We start from the raw sequence: 14,125 nt of genomic DNA, 5'->3' as shown, positions 1-14,125 counted from the left end.
GAGGGAGATGCACCTGGAGCTTCCGTGGTGCGTGGAGAACTGATGGCTGCGGGGTTTGATGAGCAGTTGTATGAGTGGGGGGTTATATGAGTTTGGGGGGTTGGACTCGATGATCTCTGGAGGTCCCTTCCAACCCCTACAATTCTGTGATTCTGAGTGCCTTCTTGCAGGTGTTTCCCCACCCCATCCCATTCCTTTCCCCACTCCCCTCCCTGCCCCACGGCTGCTCCCTTGGCTGAGCCACATGGATGGCAAAGAGTCATTTATTCACATCCTCACACCCTACCACATGCCAGCCAAGCACCAGGCCGTGCCTGCCCACTGTTTTCTGGGCTCATTAGCCACCTCCAGCTGCCTAATTGGGCTGCTGATGAGGGCCGTGGGGTCTGCCTGGAGAGGGGACAGGTCCCCATGGCTCTCTCTGGGTTTGGCTGAGGACTGGATGCAGTGTGGCTGCTGGGATGCTGTTGCTGGAGTGACCGTGAGTGCCTCATTAGGAGAAATGAGTCTGAATACAGTCATCAGCTGGAGCTTAATAAATGAGCCCCTCCGTGCTGCGCAAAATAAATATTTGCGTGGGGAGAGAGTGGCTTCCCCAGTTCCACAGGGCAGGTGGGCTGGATGTTGGGGTTTTGGGGAGAGAACCAACCCGAGTGGGGCATCCCTGGTGCCAAACTGCAGTCCTAGCCAGGGCCAGACCTCAAACCTCGTGTTCTCCATAGATGGGGCGCGTCGGCGGAGCGCAGGCGGGTTATGAAAGCCACCAACACCGTCCCCATCGAGGGATGCTTCTCAGGAGGGACGAGGCCGCTCGGTGCCGTGGGCTCAGCTCTCCCAAAATAGAGCCCAGGGCAGCTCTGGGTGTCGGAGGCATCCGAGCACAGTCATGTGGATGTTATGCAAGAGTTGATGATAGGTTGTAAACAGCTATTAGCGTGATTGACGGAGCCGGGACCGAGTGTTGGGGGGGAGGAAGGGAGAGATGAGTAATAATGATTAAAAATAATTAGCAAATCGAGACGTTCCCTAAATGAGGGAGAAGCAGCGTGAGGATGGAGGAAGGGGACGGGAAGGAATTGTGCCCCAAGGGGTGAGGATGAGGAGGGATGCCTGGCAGCGAACACGTGGGTTTTGGGAATGAGAATTTGGGGAATGGGGTTGGGGGGGGGGGGGGTTGGGGGATTTCTTCCCCTCTCTCCTCAGCATCCATCTGGTTGTGAGGGGTAGAAGGGCACTTGGTGCCCTGAATGGGCTGCATTGCGTTGGTCGCTTGGAAACCCAAAGAGAACAGCTTAAAAACTGACCCCGGTCTGGGGGGAAAATGGATGGATTTGGGTCCATTGAGCACCACCGGGTCCCAGCATCCCCAAAACCAGAGCCTGAGCTCAGCCCCGACTTAATGAGGAGAAACGAGCAGATTATGGGAAGACAGCTTCTATTTATACATAAATACGGCAGCAATCAGCGGCGCGGGGCAAGGGAAATCCAATAGAAAGATGCGACTGTGTAAGGAGCTTTTGGAGCCAAACGTTACACAATCGGTCGCTTTTCCTTGGCTGCACCTCCAAATCCCAGCAACTGAGAACAACGTGGGGTGACCGACCCACACGTGGGTCCGATGGGTTTCTGCCCATTGGGATCCAGAGCCCCCCCCCCGAATGCGGACCCCCGTTGGGTGTGGGATGATGCACTTTGAACTCAAACTCCTGAGGTTTTGGGAGCAGAGAGCCGGGGAACCGCTTGGCAGAGACGTGTCCCCGCGTGCATCCTATATATATAAAGAGCCATATGCACCCTGCGCCGTGTGGGGCTGTCAGTGGGCGCTGACATCCTGAAAATAGCTGCATCCACCGACGCCTCGACCCACGGGAGAAAAGGGGCATTGGGGGGGTTGGATTTGGGTGCCCCATGGGGGTCGCGGGCTCAACAGTGCTCCCCTGGGGTCAGGCTGTTCCTAATGCTGTTCCCATGGGGTTTTTTTTCCTGTGCCGACAGCGGTGAGGACATCAGGGACAGCTGCAGGTGGTAGAAAGGTTCCCCTCGCCCCCTTCCTTCCACAGGTTCTGTTCCAGCTGCTGTGCTGAGTCCGTTCTGAGGTTTGCAATTTAACTGGGAAAATCAGGATTAGGGGAAAAAGAAAAAAAGGGGGGGCTCGTGCTGATGGTGCTGTGGACCCCTGTGGTTTTTCCAATCTCGGCCCCGTTCCAAATCCCCTCTCGCAGGGTGAGCATTTGGGCTGCAGGCTGCACCTCTGGGGAGGTTTGAGTCGTTAAACCTCCTGAATGCAGCAGTGTCACAGTGCAGGTGAGCAAGAAAAGCCAAGCTGGAGCTCTGTGAGCTTCTCCTTCCTCCCTACCCATCGCACTGGGGGATTCGCAGCTCTGTTTTGGGTTAACCCTTTCCGAAGGGTGGATTTTGGATGGGCTTCAGATCCATTAGGAATTGTATTTTGGGGGGATTTGTTTGTTTGTTTGTTTTCCCCATGTGCCTGTGCAGGATCCGGGATGACACCCGGATCCCTTGGGTTGGTTCATCAGATCATTAAGGTTGGAAAAGAGCTCTAAGGTCACAAGGTCCAACCACCAACCCATCGCCGCCATGCCCACTAATCACGTCCCTAAATTTGGGGCCACTTATCCCTAAATTTGGGCTTGAGCGTGCCTCTCCAGTCCTCTCCTTCCCCACAGCACAGAGATATTCATTGGGTCACGTTGGCACGAGGCTCCTCAGCGCCCATTGAGGGAAACAAGAACCACCACACTGAGTCAGAACCTGGATCCCTCCCCCCCAGCCCCAGCTCACCGTGACTCACCGCCCGGTATTTAAGGTGTTGCATCCCATGTTGGGCTTCTATTGATTTATTTATTGGTTTAAATTTCACACGTGTGCCAATGGAACGACCAGTTCTGTCCAATGCCATTGGAACGACCAATTCCGTGTTTTTCCCACTGATTTCCCCAACGTTGGTTGTTTTTGTTTCATTTTATCATCCCTCCCCAAGTTGGGACCCGTCGGAAATGGCAAAACCATCTCCCACCCCAAAAATCATCAGCGATGCTCAGGTGAGGTGAGTCAGACGCCCCTGAACCCACAGATGCAGGGCTGTGTGTGTGCCCACCCCCTCCAAATAAGAATCCCTCCCCTCAAATCTCTGACTACCGAACCAGGGGTTGATGCTGACCGTGGCTTTGGGGCTGCATTCGGGTCCCTTGGTGAAAAATGATGGTCTTTTTGGTTTTTCTTTTCGGTGCGGTGCCTCCCACGTGTGGTTGTAAAGCAACAGTTCGACACCTCGAGCAATGCATGAATTAAGATGTCTGATGTTTTTGCTTCGTCCTCATTAGCGGGAACAGCTGGCGGGAGTGGAGGAATTCTAACTCCAGGCTGAAGGAAAATGAAATGCCTGGGAGGGGGGGAGAGGCACAGCGCAGTGCATAGGAGGGATCTGGGGCTTTTGTGGGATGCTTCTATGGGGCATCCCCACTGCACCTGGCTCCTATAGCTATGGTCATTCCCAAATCCGGGCTGGGAAGCTCTCATTTTCCTGCTGGTGGTGTTTCCCCACACAGCAATGTGTCTCTTCAGGGCTTCTCTTCCTTATTTTCCTCCCAGAATGAAAATCCTAAATCCTCCTTCCTGGAAGGAAAACTCAACCCAATGCTTTGGTTCCATGCAGCAAGATGTTGCTCCTCTAAAGGAGAACCCAAAGCAGTCGGGAACAGCCCCCAAAAGCCCCATGAGCTCCTGATGCTGTGGATGGAGGAGGGTGATGGGGGCAAAGCCCCCCAAATCCCTACGTGGGGATGTGGAAGTGGCCATGACCCCATAGTAGGGGTGGGCAAAAACCCATGGGCAAGCGATCGGCCATCGGGTTTTTCCAGCTCCTGCCCAGGAAGGGTTCAGTGCCATTGGAACAACCAGTGCTGTTGGAACGACCAATGCCAATGGAACGGCCAGTTCTGTCCAACGCCATTGGAACGATCAGTTCCGTGTTTTTCCCACTGATTTCCCCAATTCCCCAATAACTGCAACCCTATTCTCCCTCCAGGCGATCACTCCCCTCACAACAGCACAACCCAGCCAACCCCGACCCCGTTTCCATCCCATAGCAGCACCATTTAGGGACAGAACGGCCCCATCCCACCCCCAGGACCCCGCTGTTCTCACGGCCGTGCCCTGCGCCGCCGCTCCCTGGGCGATAAATAAAAGATTTTGCAGGGAGCTGCTGCCCTACTTTCTGTGCCCTACTTCTGCTGGGGGATGAGGATTTATTTCGGGTGGTGCCGTGAGTGCCCGCGCTTTCTGTGGGTTTTGCAAAGCAGGGCTCTTCTCGGGGCAGCCCCCATGTTGCACTATTGCTCTGCAGCAGCCATGCTCTGCTTCTCCACCTCTCTCCCTCCCCCCCCCCCCCCCCCTTTTTTTTTGGCAGAGCTGCCCAGAGGCTTTGTTTCGAGGTTAGAAATGGCTTTTCCCATCAGTCGGCTGCTTTAGGGAAGGGTGAAACCCATAAGGAGCTGAGGACCCCAAGGATGGGGCATCCCCACCCGCATCCCACTATAGGGCGTTCTCCATGGGATCCTCTTCCCACTGCAGATGTTGAATTCCTGCCCCATACACAGGGATGGGAGGGCTCAGAGCACACAGGCAATCGCACGGCCCCAAATCCCATAGGGGAATGGGATGGAAGTGCCCACCTGGGTGTGGGATCGTCCTCCTATGAGCGCTGCAGGGTTTGGCACCACGCTCACCCCCCCAGCACTGCTCTCCCCCTTTCCTGGCCCCGCTGCTGCCCGCCCCATTACTTATTTATGGCACATGAAAGATGCATGGCAGCGGCTCTGGGGCTCTGCAGGATCGCGCTGTGCTCAGCACTGGGCTCTGCTTCCTCCCAGCTCCTCCTGGCTTTGGGGGATTTGGGTATAGGGGAAGGAAATGGGCAGATGTATCCAACAGTCAGTGAGGACAGACCCCATTTTCATGCAAAACGAGGGCTTTTTGGTAAATCTACCGAAGCAGGTGCCATCCATCTGTAGGATTTCCTGCGGTCTAGGGTTTTCTGCGGATTTCCTCCTGTAGGGTTTTTTCTATAGTGCTGAGCCCATCCCAGCTGCAGCCATGGGAGCTGAACCCATGGGAAACGCAGTGCGGAGAGGTTAAATAACAATAATTAAAGTAAGAGTTTTTAAGGGAAAGTTTCATCTGATCTTCCCATCTGTTCTACACCTGTAGGAAGCTGCGTGGGCTGGAAGAAGTAATAAGAAACGAACAGCAGAGCTGCCCTGTATGGGTCAGCCCCAAGGGGGACAAAGGCGATCCCAGTGACAGCCCTGATCCCAAACTCAAAAAGGTGAATATCGTGGCCAAAATCACCCAATGGAACTTCCAGGTTATGAACCTGGGTGCAATCACAGCACTGTTTTGGGGACCTCCTGGACTCTGTAGGGTGAGATGACCCCACAGCCAAGCAAAAAACCCCCATTTGGGGCCCCCAACCATCTGGAGGACTATTGAGGTCTTCCAACCTTTTGAGATCCCTCCACCATAACCAAGGGGATTACTGGGCTCCCCAGTCTGCGGGATGATTGGGGTCCTCCAACTTTTTGGGGTCCCTCCACCATCACCAAAGGGATTGATGGGGTCTCCAATCACTTAGAGGATGATTGGTGTCCTCCAACCTTTTGGGATCCCTCCACCCGTAGCCAACGGGACTACTGGGGTCCCCAATTTGGGGAACTATTGGGGTCCTCCAACCTTTTGAAGTCTCTCCACTCAGAGCCAAGGGGACTGTTGGGGTCCCCAACCATCTGGAGGACCACTGAGGTCCTCCAGCCTTTCGGGGTCCCTTCACCATAACCAAGGGAACTACTGGGGTCCCCAATCTGAGCGATTATTGGGATCCCCCAGCCTTTTGGGGTCCCCCCACCCTTCAGAATCCCCATATCCCATCCACCTCATGCTGAATCAATCACCGCATCCCCAGCCCCGGAGGTGTTTTCCCACCGATCACCCCAATGACCCCATCCCTAATGAATATTAACACCCATTAATTATTCAGCAAAGCACAGCAGCCCGGGAGCACTCCGCCTTTTGTCTCATTTTCCTTTTTTATTGGTACATCATTGCAGAAATAGCCCTGTGTGTGGAGGACAGTGCACCAGACACGATATTCCCATAAAGGAGGAGAGGACACCCGGCCACGCTCCGTCATTCCGAGCCGCAAACATACAACAAAATCACCCTCATCACAAGAGGGGAATATATATATATATATATATTTTTTCCCTTTTTAAATTTTTCTTATTTTTATTTTTTTTTTTATTTTATTTTTTTGCATCTCATGCGAAATAGTTAAAAATTAAAAATTAAAAAGAGAAGGAAAGAAAAAAAAACAAAAACCCCACAAGAGCCCGACGGAGCCCTGCGTTTTGGCACTCCGGATGACAGCAGTTCTCGTCGGCGTCGATCCGTTTCCTTACGGACGGTCTGTGAGAGAGAGGGAAATTGCCACGAGGGAAGAAAAATGAACCAAACGAAGGTCACCCACACCACACTGCATGGCTGTAAGGAAAGCTGCGACCCCATAGACATCCTCCCATCGCTCCCTTGTGCAAGCGCCGTCAATAAAAACCCCATTCTCCCCCCTCCCCCAACCACCCCATCCCCAAAACCCATCCCTTTATAAAAGTTTCTTTCCCCCCCCCCCCCCCCCGCCAACCTCAAAACGCGACCGAAATGAAACGGAGATATCTATAGGTTTATAGCATTCGCCAACATCCAAAGACATCAAATTAAAAACCGAAACGAACGGAGCGCCGGGAAGGGAACCTCCGCTTGGGTTCCACCGCCTGAACGCAGCTTCAGAGGGGCTTGGGACCCCCCGTGGGGCAGCCCCACAGCAGAACTGCATCGGGGGCCATTTGGGAGCAAGGGGGGGGGGGGGGGTGATGATGACGATGATTTTTTTGTTCTCGGTTTTTGTTATTGTTATTATTTTTAGGTGTAATTTCGCATCATTTGGGGGGATTCTGCGCCGCTCGTCCTCGTGCCGGCGGTGCTGGGATTTTGGCCGATAACCTCAGAGAGCAGAAATCCCTGCCGAGGGGGCATTACACGCCGGGGGGGGCCTTTTCGGAGAGGTTCTGCAGCACGTCGTCGATCCTATCGTCTTCGATAACCACTGGAAGGATGGGGAAAATGGGAAAACAAAAGGACGGCCGTCAACGCGGTGTGGCAGAGCCCGGTACCCGCGGAGGGACTGAGGTCACGGGGTGCTGGTATCTGGGGAGGGATGGGATGGGGACACGGGATGCTCATCCCGAGATGTGCTGCGTGAGATGAGCTGAGTCCCCGAGGATGCTCGGTGCAAGGTGAGCACATTAGGGCACGTCCCCAGGGTGGGACTGATGGCATGGCGTCCCGCAGGGGATGCTCAGCCCCGGTACTTCGGGGAGCATCCCAGGGTGCAGGATGTGCTGCATCCCAACGCTGCAAGGCGAGCACCCCCCATAGTGACGAGCAGGACGAGCATCCCCGGAGTCCCCGCATTCCCGGGCCGCCGGTTCAGGCTGACCCGCTCCCTCCACAACCCCCAGTCTCTCCCCAGGGCCCCCCAGTCACCGTCCCCGCTCACCCACCTCTTTTGCTGCGTCCGATCTGCCCCAGCTTGGGGGGCCGCTTGCCCTGCCCGGCCGCCAGCAGCGCGTCGGGGCCGTGGCGGAGGGGCACGGGGAAGGGCAGCTCGCCCCCCGCCGCGCCCCCCGCCAGCTGCCCCCCGCCGTACGGCGGCCCCTCCGCCATGGCCGGGGCGGCGGTGGCGGCGGTGGCAGAGGGGGGCCCGGCGCCGCCCCCCCCCCCCGACAGCCTCCCGGGCCGCGGGGGGTCCCGAGCCCCCCTGGGGCTGCGGCTCGGCGGAGCGGGGCGGCCGCCCCGTCACATCCCGGCGCTGCCCGCCCGGCGCTGCCCGCGGCTCCGGCGGTCCCGCGGCGGCGGAATCGGTGGCGGCGGCGATAGAGGAGCGGGGGGCGGGAGCGGGGCGGGGCGGCTCGGGAACGCCCCCGGGATGGGCCGGTCCCCCCCCAACCCCCCACCCCGCAACCCTTCCCGGAGGGTGCGGGGATCCCCCGAGCCGGGAGGGGGTGATGCCCCGGAACCGACCCGGGGAGCCCGGCGCTGCCCTGCGCTGCCCGTGGGAGCGTGCCCGTCCCCGTGTCGTGGACCATTTGCGTCCCCTTGCCGTGTCCCCGTGACGTGTGTCCATGGCATCTCCCGGTGCCGCGTCCCCAAGCCGTGCCCCTGTGCCTTGTCCCCATGCCATGTCCCCATACCACCTCCCCGTGCTGTGTCCCCATGCCGGGTCCCCATGCCCCGTCCTCGTGCTGTGTCTCCGTGCCATGCCCCTGCGCCGTGTCCCCATGCCATGTCCCTGTGTCCCCATATCACATACCCATACCGTGTCCCTGTCCCACGTCCCTGTACTGCATCCCCACACCATGACCCCACACCATGGCCCTGTACTGTGTCTGCGTGCCACATCTCCATGCCTTGTCCCTGTGCCCTCTACTGTGTCTTCGTGCCACGTCTCTGTGCCATGTCACTGCACTGTGTCCCTGTGCCATGTCTTCATGCCATGTCCCCTCGCCATGACACCGTACTGTGTTCCCATGCCACGTTCCTGTGCTGTGCCCCTCTGCCATGTCCCCATGCCATGCCCCCACGTCACATCCCGGTAGTGTGCCACTGTGCCATGTCCCCATGCCATATCCCTGTGCCACATCCCCTTGCCATGTCCCCATACTGTGCCCCCACGCCATGTCCCCACACCCACCTTTCCCAGCTCACACTGATCTTTCTGCCCGGTGGCTGCAGAGGGGATTATTTTGGACAACGCAAACCAGCACAGACACGGGGTGAGCAACAGTTTTGGGGGCAGTGCTGCATCCCCGGCACATTCTCGACGCAACCCCTGCAAAAAGTCGGAGGGGACAGCAGGGATAGCAACAAAAAGTCGGTTTGCACGAAGCAGCCTCGCACCATCTCTGCGAACAGCTCGCAACCAACGGGGACTTCAGCTCGTCTGGGGGCAGAACAGCTCGTTTTGGGGCAGGTGAAGGCCGGGGTTCCCGTGCTTTTGGGGCCGGGACTCGCTGGGAACGCAGCCGCAGAGCCCCGCTGCCAGCTCCTTGCATAACGCTGCGTCTGCGCCCAGCATCCCGCGGGGGAAGCTGGGGAACAGGAGGCAAAAGGCAGCGGGGGCAGCGCAGCCCCCAGGAGCTTATTTTGGGCGCTGCGGGGATGGCTGCGTTCCCTACAGCCCCCATCGCAGGACCCGCACGGGGTTTGGGTGGAAAAAACGGCTTTTTGGTGCTGCACGGGGTAAGAAAAGAATCCCCTCCTGCGTCTGTGGCGCCAGGGGAGAGCCTGGGCTCAGCCGGTGCTGCCGAGCGCGCCGCGGGGTGATGGATTGATGGCAGCGGGAGAAGGGAAGGAGACGCGCCGCCGTCCCTGCGGATTTCTTGCTATTTCTGCTTCTTTTCCGCCTCCTCCCGCAGCGGGAGCGCACCGCCACCTGCAGCCCGGCTGGATGCGGCCCTGCCTTTGGGTTTTCTCCGCGTCCCGCTCCAACCTCAGTCTCCTCAAAGAGGAAGCAGAGAGCCCCCGGCCTCACTTCGCGCTTCTGGGGTGGATGCTGCTTCTTGCAGCTCGCGGAATGCAGCGGGAGCAGAGGAAGGCAGCGCCCTCAGGGTCGCAGGGACGGAACAAGCCAGGACAAACACACTTTTCAATCAGTTTTATTACAAGCTGTGCCTTACCCCAGCCCAAACCCCGCTGCAGAAATCAACCAGAGCGCTGCCGTGTCCGGATTCCCACATTCTGGCGTGACACAATCATGTGTGGCCAAAGTGCAGCCCCTGGCAGTGCTGGCAGGAGGGGACGATGGAAACGCTGCTCCTTGCCTGTATTCACCATTTATCACAAAACCACTGGCATGAAGCAGAAGCTCTTCTGACCCCCTGCTCAGCCAGCTGGAGGAGCTGCTGGGAGGCAGCACTGCGCAGCCTCAGGACTCCTCATGTCTTATAACAGTTTTTTTTAAATCACCAGGGTATTGCAGAAACAAACTGATTTTGCCTCCAGGAGCACCACGTGAACCCTGAGCACCTGCAATCGTTTTCAAGCCCAGCTCCCCTCCAGCTCCCTCCCCCTTCCGCAATCCTTTCATCCCCAGCAATCCAACCACCCCAGCGGCAAGAGGGGCAGGCTGCAAGCAAACCCTCACTGAGAGGGAGCCCTCCAAAGAAACCCCCCCCGAGCAGCAGCGCTTTAGCTGTTGTACAGGGGAACCACCCTGCTGATGGCCTGTCTGCAGATGGGGCACCTTTTGGGCTCTGGAAGGGCTCGGTAGCACTCACTGCAGGAGCAGACGTGCCCACACTCCAGGAAGACGCAGGATTTGGCACTGCTCAGGCAGATGACACAGGCATTTTTCAGCGTCTCTCCACCCTCGGCGTTCACTTCGCGCATCAGCCGCTCCTGCGCTTGCCTGAATTCCTCCTGCATCTGCTTGAGGTGCCGCCTCTCCCGGTGGTGCCTGTACTGCTTCCTCAGGAGGTAGAAGAGAACGGCACACGTGCTGAAGCCAAAAAGGATGGTCAGGATCTTCCAAAGCTTGGCACTCGATTCCTGTTTCTTCAGCAAAGCGTCGAAATCGGCGCTGGTCAGGTAGTAGCGCAAACCCTGCTTGGGTGGCTGCAGCTTGATGGTGTTGTTGTCCAGCACCAGCTCCCCAACGCCAGTCAGCGCCGCTCCCACCTTCAGCATCTGCTCTGTCTCCTGAATGCCTTTCGGGCGCTCCCCGCTGATGTAGTGCCCGATGACATCAGGGAAGGATTGCACCGAGGGGTGGAATTTCTCGTGCACCGTCTCCAGGCTGAGCTCGGCGGCCTCCAGAGGTTTCATCACCCTCACGGCGATGCCGGTGCCGTCGTCCAGCGGGGCCAGGTCGAAGGCAGTGGTGTTGGTTCTCTGGTGGATGATCTTCTCGTAGTCATTCCTGGGGATAAAACAAGCGTTAGTGCTTCCACGCTGGCAATCCAGGCTGGGTTGGGTGGAGCCTGATCTACCCAGGAGCTTGATAATCTTTGAGGTTCCCTCTAATTTAAGCCATTCTGTGATACTACAAAAAGCCAAGCAGCAGGGAAACACCACAGCTGTCAGCACAGCAATATTTGTCACGCTGCCTGTTGTCCTCATGGTGTCCCCCATGCAAAACCTTCTGCTGTCACAGGGAAAGCTCTCGGGGCAGCCAAACCCAGCCAGTGCTCATCACCTTCACAGCTGTGATGAGTTGCAGTGTGGTGAGAAGAGTTTCCTTTTGGAAGAGCTCTGTTGGGCTGCTCAGTGCAGCGTGAGGATACGTGAGTCAGCTGCTCGGGACGGCCTCCAGGTTCCAAATGTGTGGGGCAGTGGGCAAAGCCCTGAGCTGCCAGAGCTCAAGGAGTGTTGGAACGCTGCTCTCAGACGTAGGGTTCAGATTTGGGGCATTCCTGTGTGGAGCCAAGGGCTGGATTTGGGGGTTCTTATGGGTCCCTTCCATCTTAGGATGTCCCATGGTTCTGTGGGTACGTACCAGAGGTGAGTCGTTCGGTTCCACACCATCTTGTGCTCCTGCAGGGTCAGCCTCTGCACGACGCCCTTGCAGTTCTCCACAAACTGGCTGCTCAGGGTGTCCTTGACAGCGCGCACCACGCCTGGAACACGTGGAGTGCTTGAGCTGTGCTGCAGGTCTCTCTCTTTTTTTTTTTTTATATGGGGTTACAGACCCAAAACTCAGCCCCACAGGGCTCTGGGATACGTTTAGCTCAAATTCCAGTCTTTCACTCCCAAGGTTTTGGAAGGAGACAGGCTAGATCCTAGCCCAAATGTGTCTTGTGGAGTTGGTGGAGGCCTTATCTCAAATCTCAGCCCCACTGTACTTTTTTAGGGGGAGAAATAGCCCAAATACCACCCTCACGGGGCTTTTTTTGGTGGGGAAGTAGCTCAAATCACAGCCTTGTTGGGCTTTTGCGGGGCCAGATTAACCCAAATCCCAACCCTACAGGGCCTTCAGGGTGGGTTTAGCCTAAATTCCATAATCCCATCCCCAAGAATTTTGGAAGGGAACAGGCTAAATCCAAGCCCCGTGGCATGTTTAGGGAGGGATTAGCCCCAACCCCAGCCACGCAGGGCCTTTGGGGTACGTTTAACCCAAATCCCAGTCTTTCACCCCATGGTTTTGCAGGAAGCAGGCTATATCTAAGCTCCATAGATTTGTTTTTAGGGGTGCTAGCCCAAACCCCAGCAGTGCATATGGAAGGAATTAGCCCTAGCCTAAGTCAGAGCCACAGAGCCCTCTGTTAGGGCTGGCATTTGCCCCTCTGAAATTTAGAAGGAATCAGACCACATCTGTCCCCTCCCTGGGTGCCATTTTTGGGGGCATTTCACCCCAATCCCATTTCTGTGGGGCTGTGAAGGAAGAGCCCGGATCCCCCTCCCCACTGCTGCAGGGCAGTGATGCCCCAACCCAGCACAGCCCCAGTTCCTCAGCTCCTTCCTCCGTGCCCCCCATTACTGTTACTGCCACAACTTGCATGCGGGAAGCTTTTTTTTGGCGCAAAACGTCAGATTTTGGGCAAAATCGCTTGAACCAAAGAGGTGGTGGGGAAAGAGGCCCAGCGTTTTGCCACGCCAATACCTTCGATGACAGCATAGGGCACGCAGCGGCCCGGCGCCTCCAGCAGCACGGCCCGCAGCTCCCCGTCCAGCCGCAGCCTCCGGGCGCCCTATGGGATGGAAGGATCAACCGCAAGGCCCGGACCCGGGAGCAGGCCGCGGCCTAGGCCCGAAGCGGCCACCGCAGCAGGCTGCAGGCCGCAACCCAGCTCCGGAGCTCCCATACCCACCTGCAGGCCACGGGCGAGACGGGCCTGCTGCCGGTACACCGAGTAGAACAACGCGGTCAGCCCCGTGCCGGCCGCCAGCAACGCGGCCTGCAAGGCCGAGGGCCGCCCGCCGCCTTCCATCGCCGCCGTTACCGCGGCAACCGCGCGGCGCGGAGTGATGACGTCACTGATGGCGTACAGAGCGCGGCGCTCTACCATAGAGCGCGCCTTTACCATAGAGTGCGCGGTCCTCCGAGAAATGGATGGAGGGTTTCCAGACGGGGTGGAGGGCTGATGGAGCCCCACTGCAGCCCCGCAGAGCCTTGGGAAGGCTTGGCCGAACCCTACAGGGTCTCTGGGGTGGGTTTAATCCAAATCCCGGCGTTCAACCAGCAAGATTTTGGAAGGTGAGAGGCTAAATCCTGGCCCTGTGATGCTTTGTGGGGGTGTTAGTCCAAATCCCAGCCCCACTTCACTTTATTTGGGGGAAATAGTTCGAGTCTCAGTCTCACAGGGCTTTTTTGGGGTCAGATTAACCCAAATCCCAGCCCTACTGGATATTTGGGGTGGGTTTAACTCAAATCCCAGCCTTTTACCACGGCATTTTAGGGCAGGATACCCCATATCCCAGCCCACGGGGCCTTTGGGGTGGGTTTAGCCTAAATGCCATACTCTCACCCCCAGATTTTGGAAGTGGACAAGCTAAATTCCAGCCCTATGGCACTATTTGGGAGGGATTAGCCTGTATCTCAGCCCTACAGGGCTTTCAGGGTATGTTTAGCCCAAATCCCAGTCTTTCACCCTAGGATTCTGCAGGATGCAGGCTCTGTCTGAGCTCCGAAGGTTTATTTTTTGGGGTGTTAGCCCAAATCTCGGCCCCATAGTGCTTCTGGGGGGCAGTATCTCAAACCCCTGTCCCATAGAGCCCTTTGTGGGGGCAGCCAGATGCCAGCTCCCAAAGTTCCGAGGGAATCAGGACCACAGCCTGTCCTCTCCCTGGCTGTTGTACGTGGGGGGAGCTCACCCAAACCCCATCCCTGTGATGCGTCCCCTTCCTCAGGCTGTGGGGCAGCGGTGCCCCTTGTTCCCTCTCCCACCGTCCCATTTATTCAGCTCCTTCCACTGTGCCCCCGCGTTGCTGCTCCTGTCAGGGCAGGGAGAGCAGGAACTGGGTGAAAATAAACCATTTTGGGTAAAATTCCAGGGAT

General features: G+C 57.4%; 2 protein-coding genes across 2 annotated transcripts; both read right to left on the bottom strand.

The window, feature by feature from the left end:
• Nucleotides 1–7,106: 7,106 nt before the first annotated feature.
• CAMK2N1 (calcium/calmodulin dependent protein kinase II inhibitor 1) lies at nt 7,107–7,797 on the bottom strand (the record flags this gene model as incomplete). Its single annotated transcript, XM_079545494.1, has 2 exons — nt 7,107–7,177; nt 7,635–7,797. 2 exons carry the CDS (start codon nt 7,795–7,797, stop codon nt 7,107–7,109), a joined length of 234 nt encoding a protein of 77 aa, XP_079401620.1.
• Nucleotides 7,798–10,320: 2,523 nt separating this feature from the next.
• MUL1 (mitochondrial E3 ubiquitin protein ligase 1) lies at nt 10,321–13,058 on the bottom strand (the record flags this gene model as incomplete). Its single annotated transcript, XM_079545451.1, has 4 exons — nt 10,321–11,050; nt 11,627–11,747; nt 12,731–12,818; nt 12,939–13,058. 4 exons carry the CDS (start codon nt 13,056–13,058, stop codon nt 10,321–10,323), a joined length of 1,059 nt encoding a protein of 352 aa, XP_079401577.1.
• Between the last annotated feature and the right edge of the window lie 1,067 nt (nt 13,059–14,125).

Source organism: Tetrao urogallus (assembly GCF_951394365.1).
Source record: "Tetrao urogallus genome assembly, chromosome: 21".
Lineage (NCBI taxonomy): Eukaryota > Metazoa > Chordata > Aves > Galliformes > Phasianidae > Tetrao > Tetrao urogallus.
Note: the sequence above shows the minus strand (reverse complement) of the source record. Positions and strands in the feature narration are given on the sequence as shown.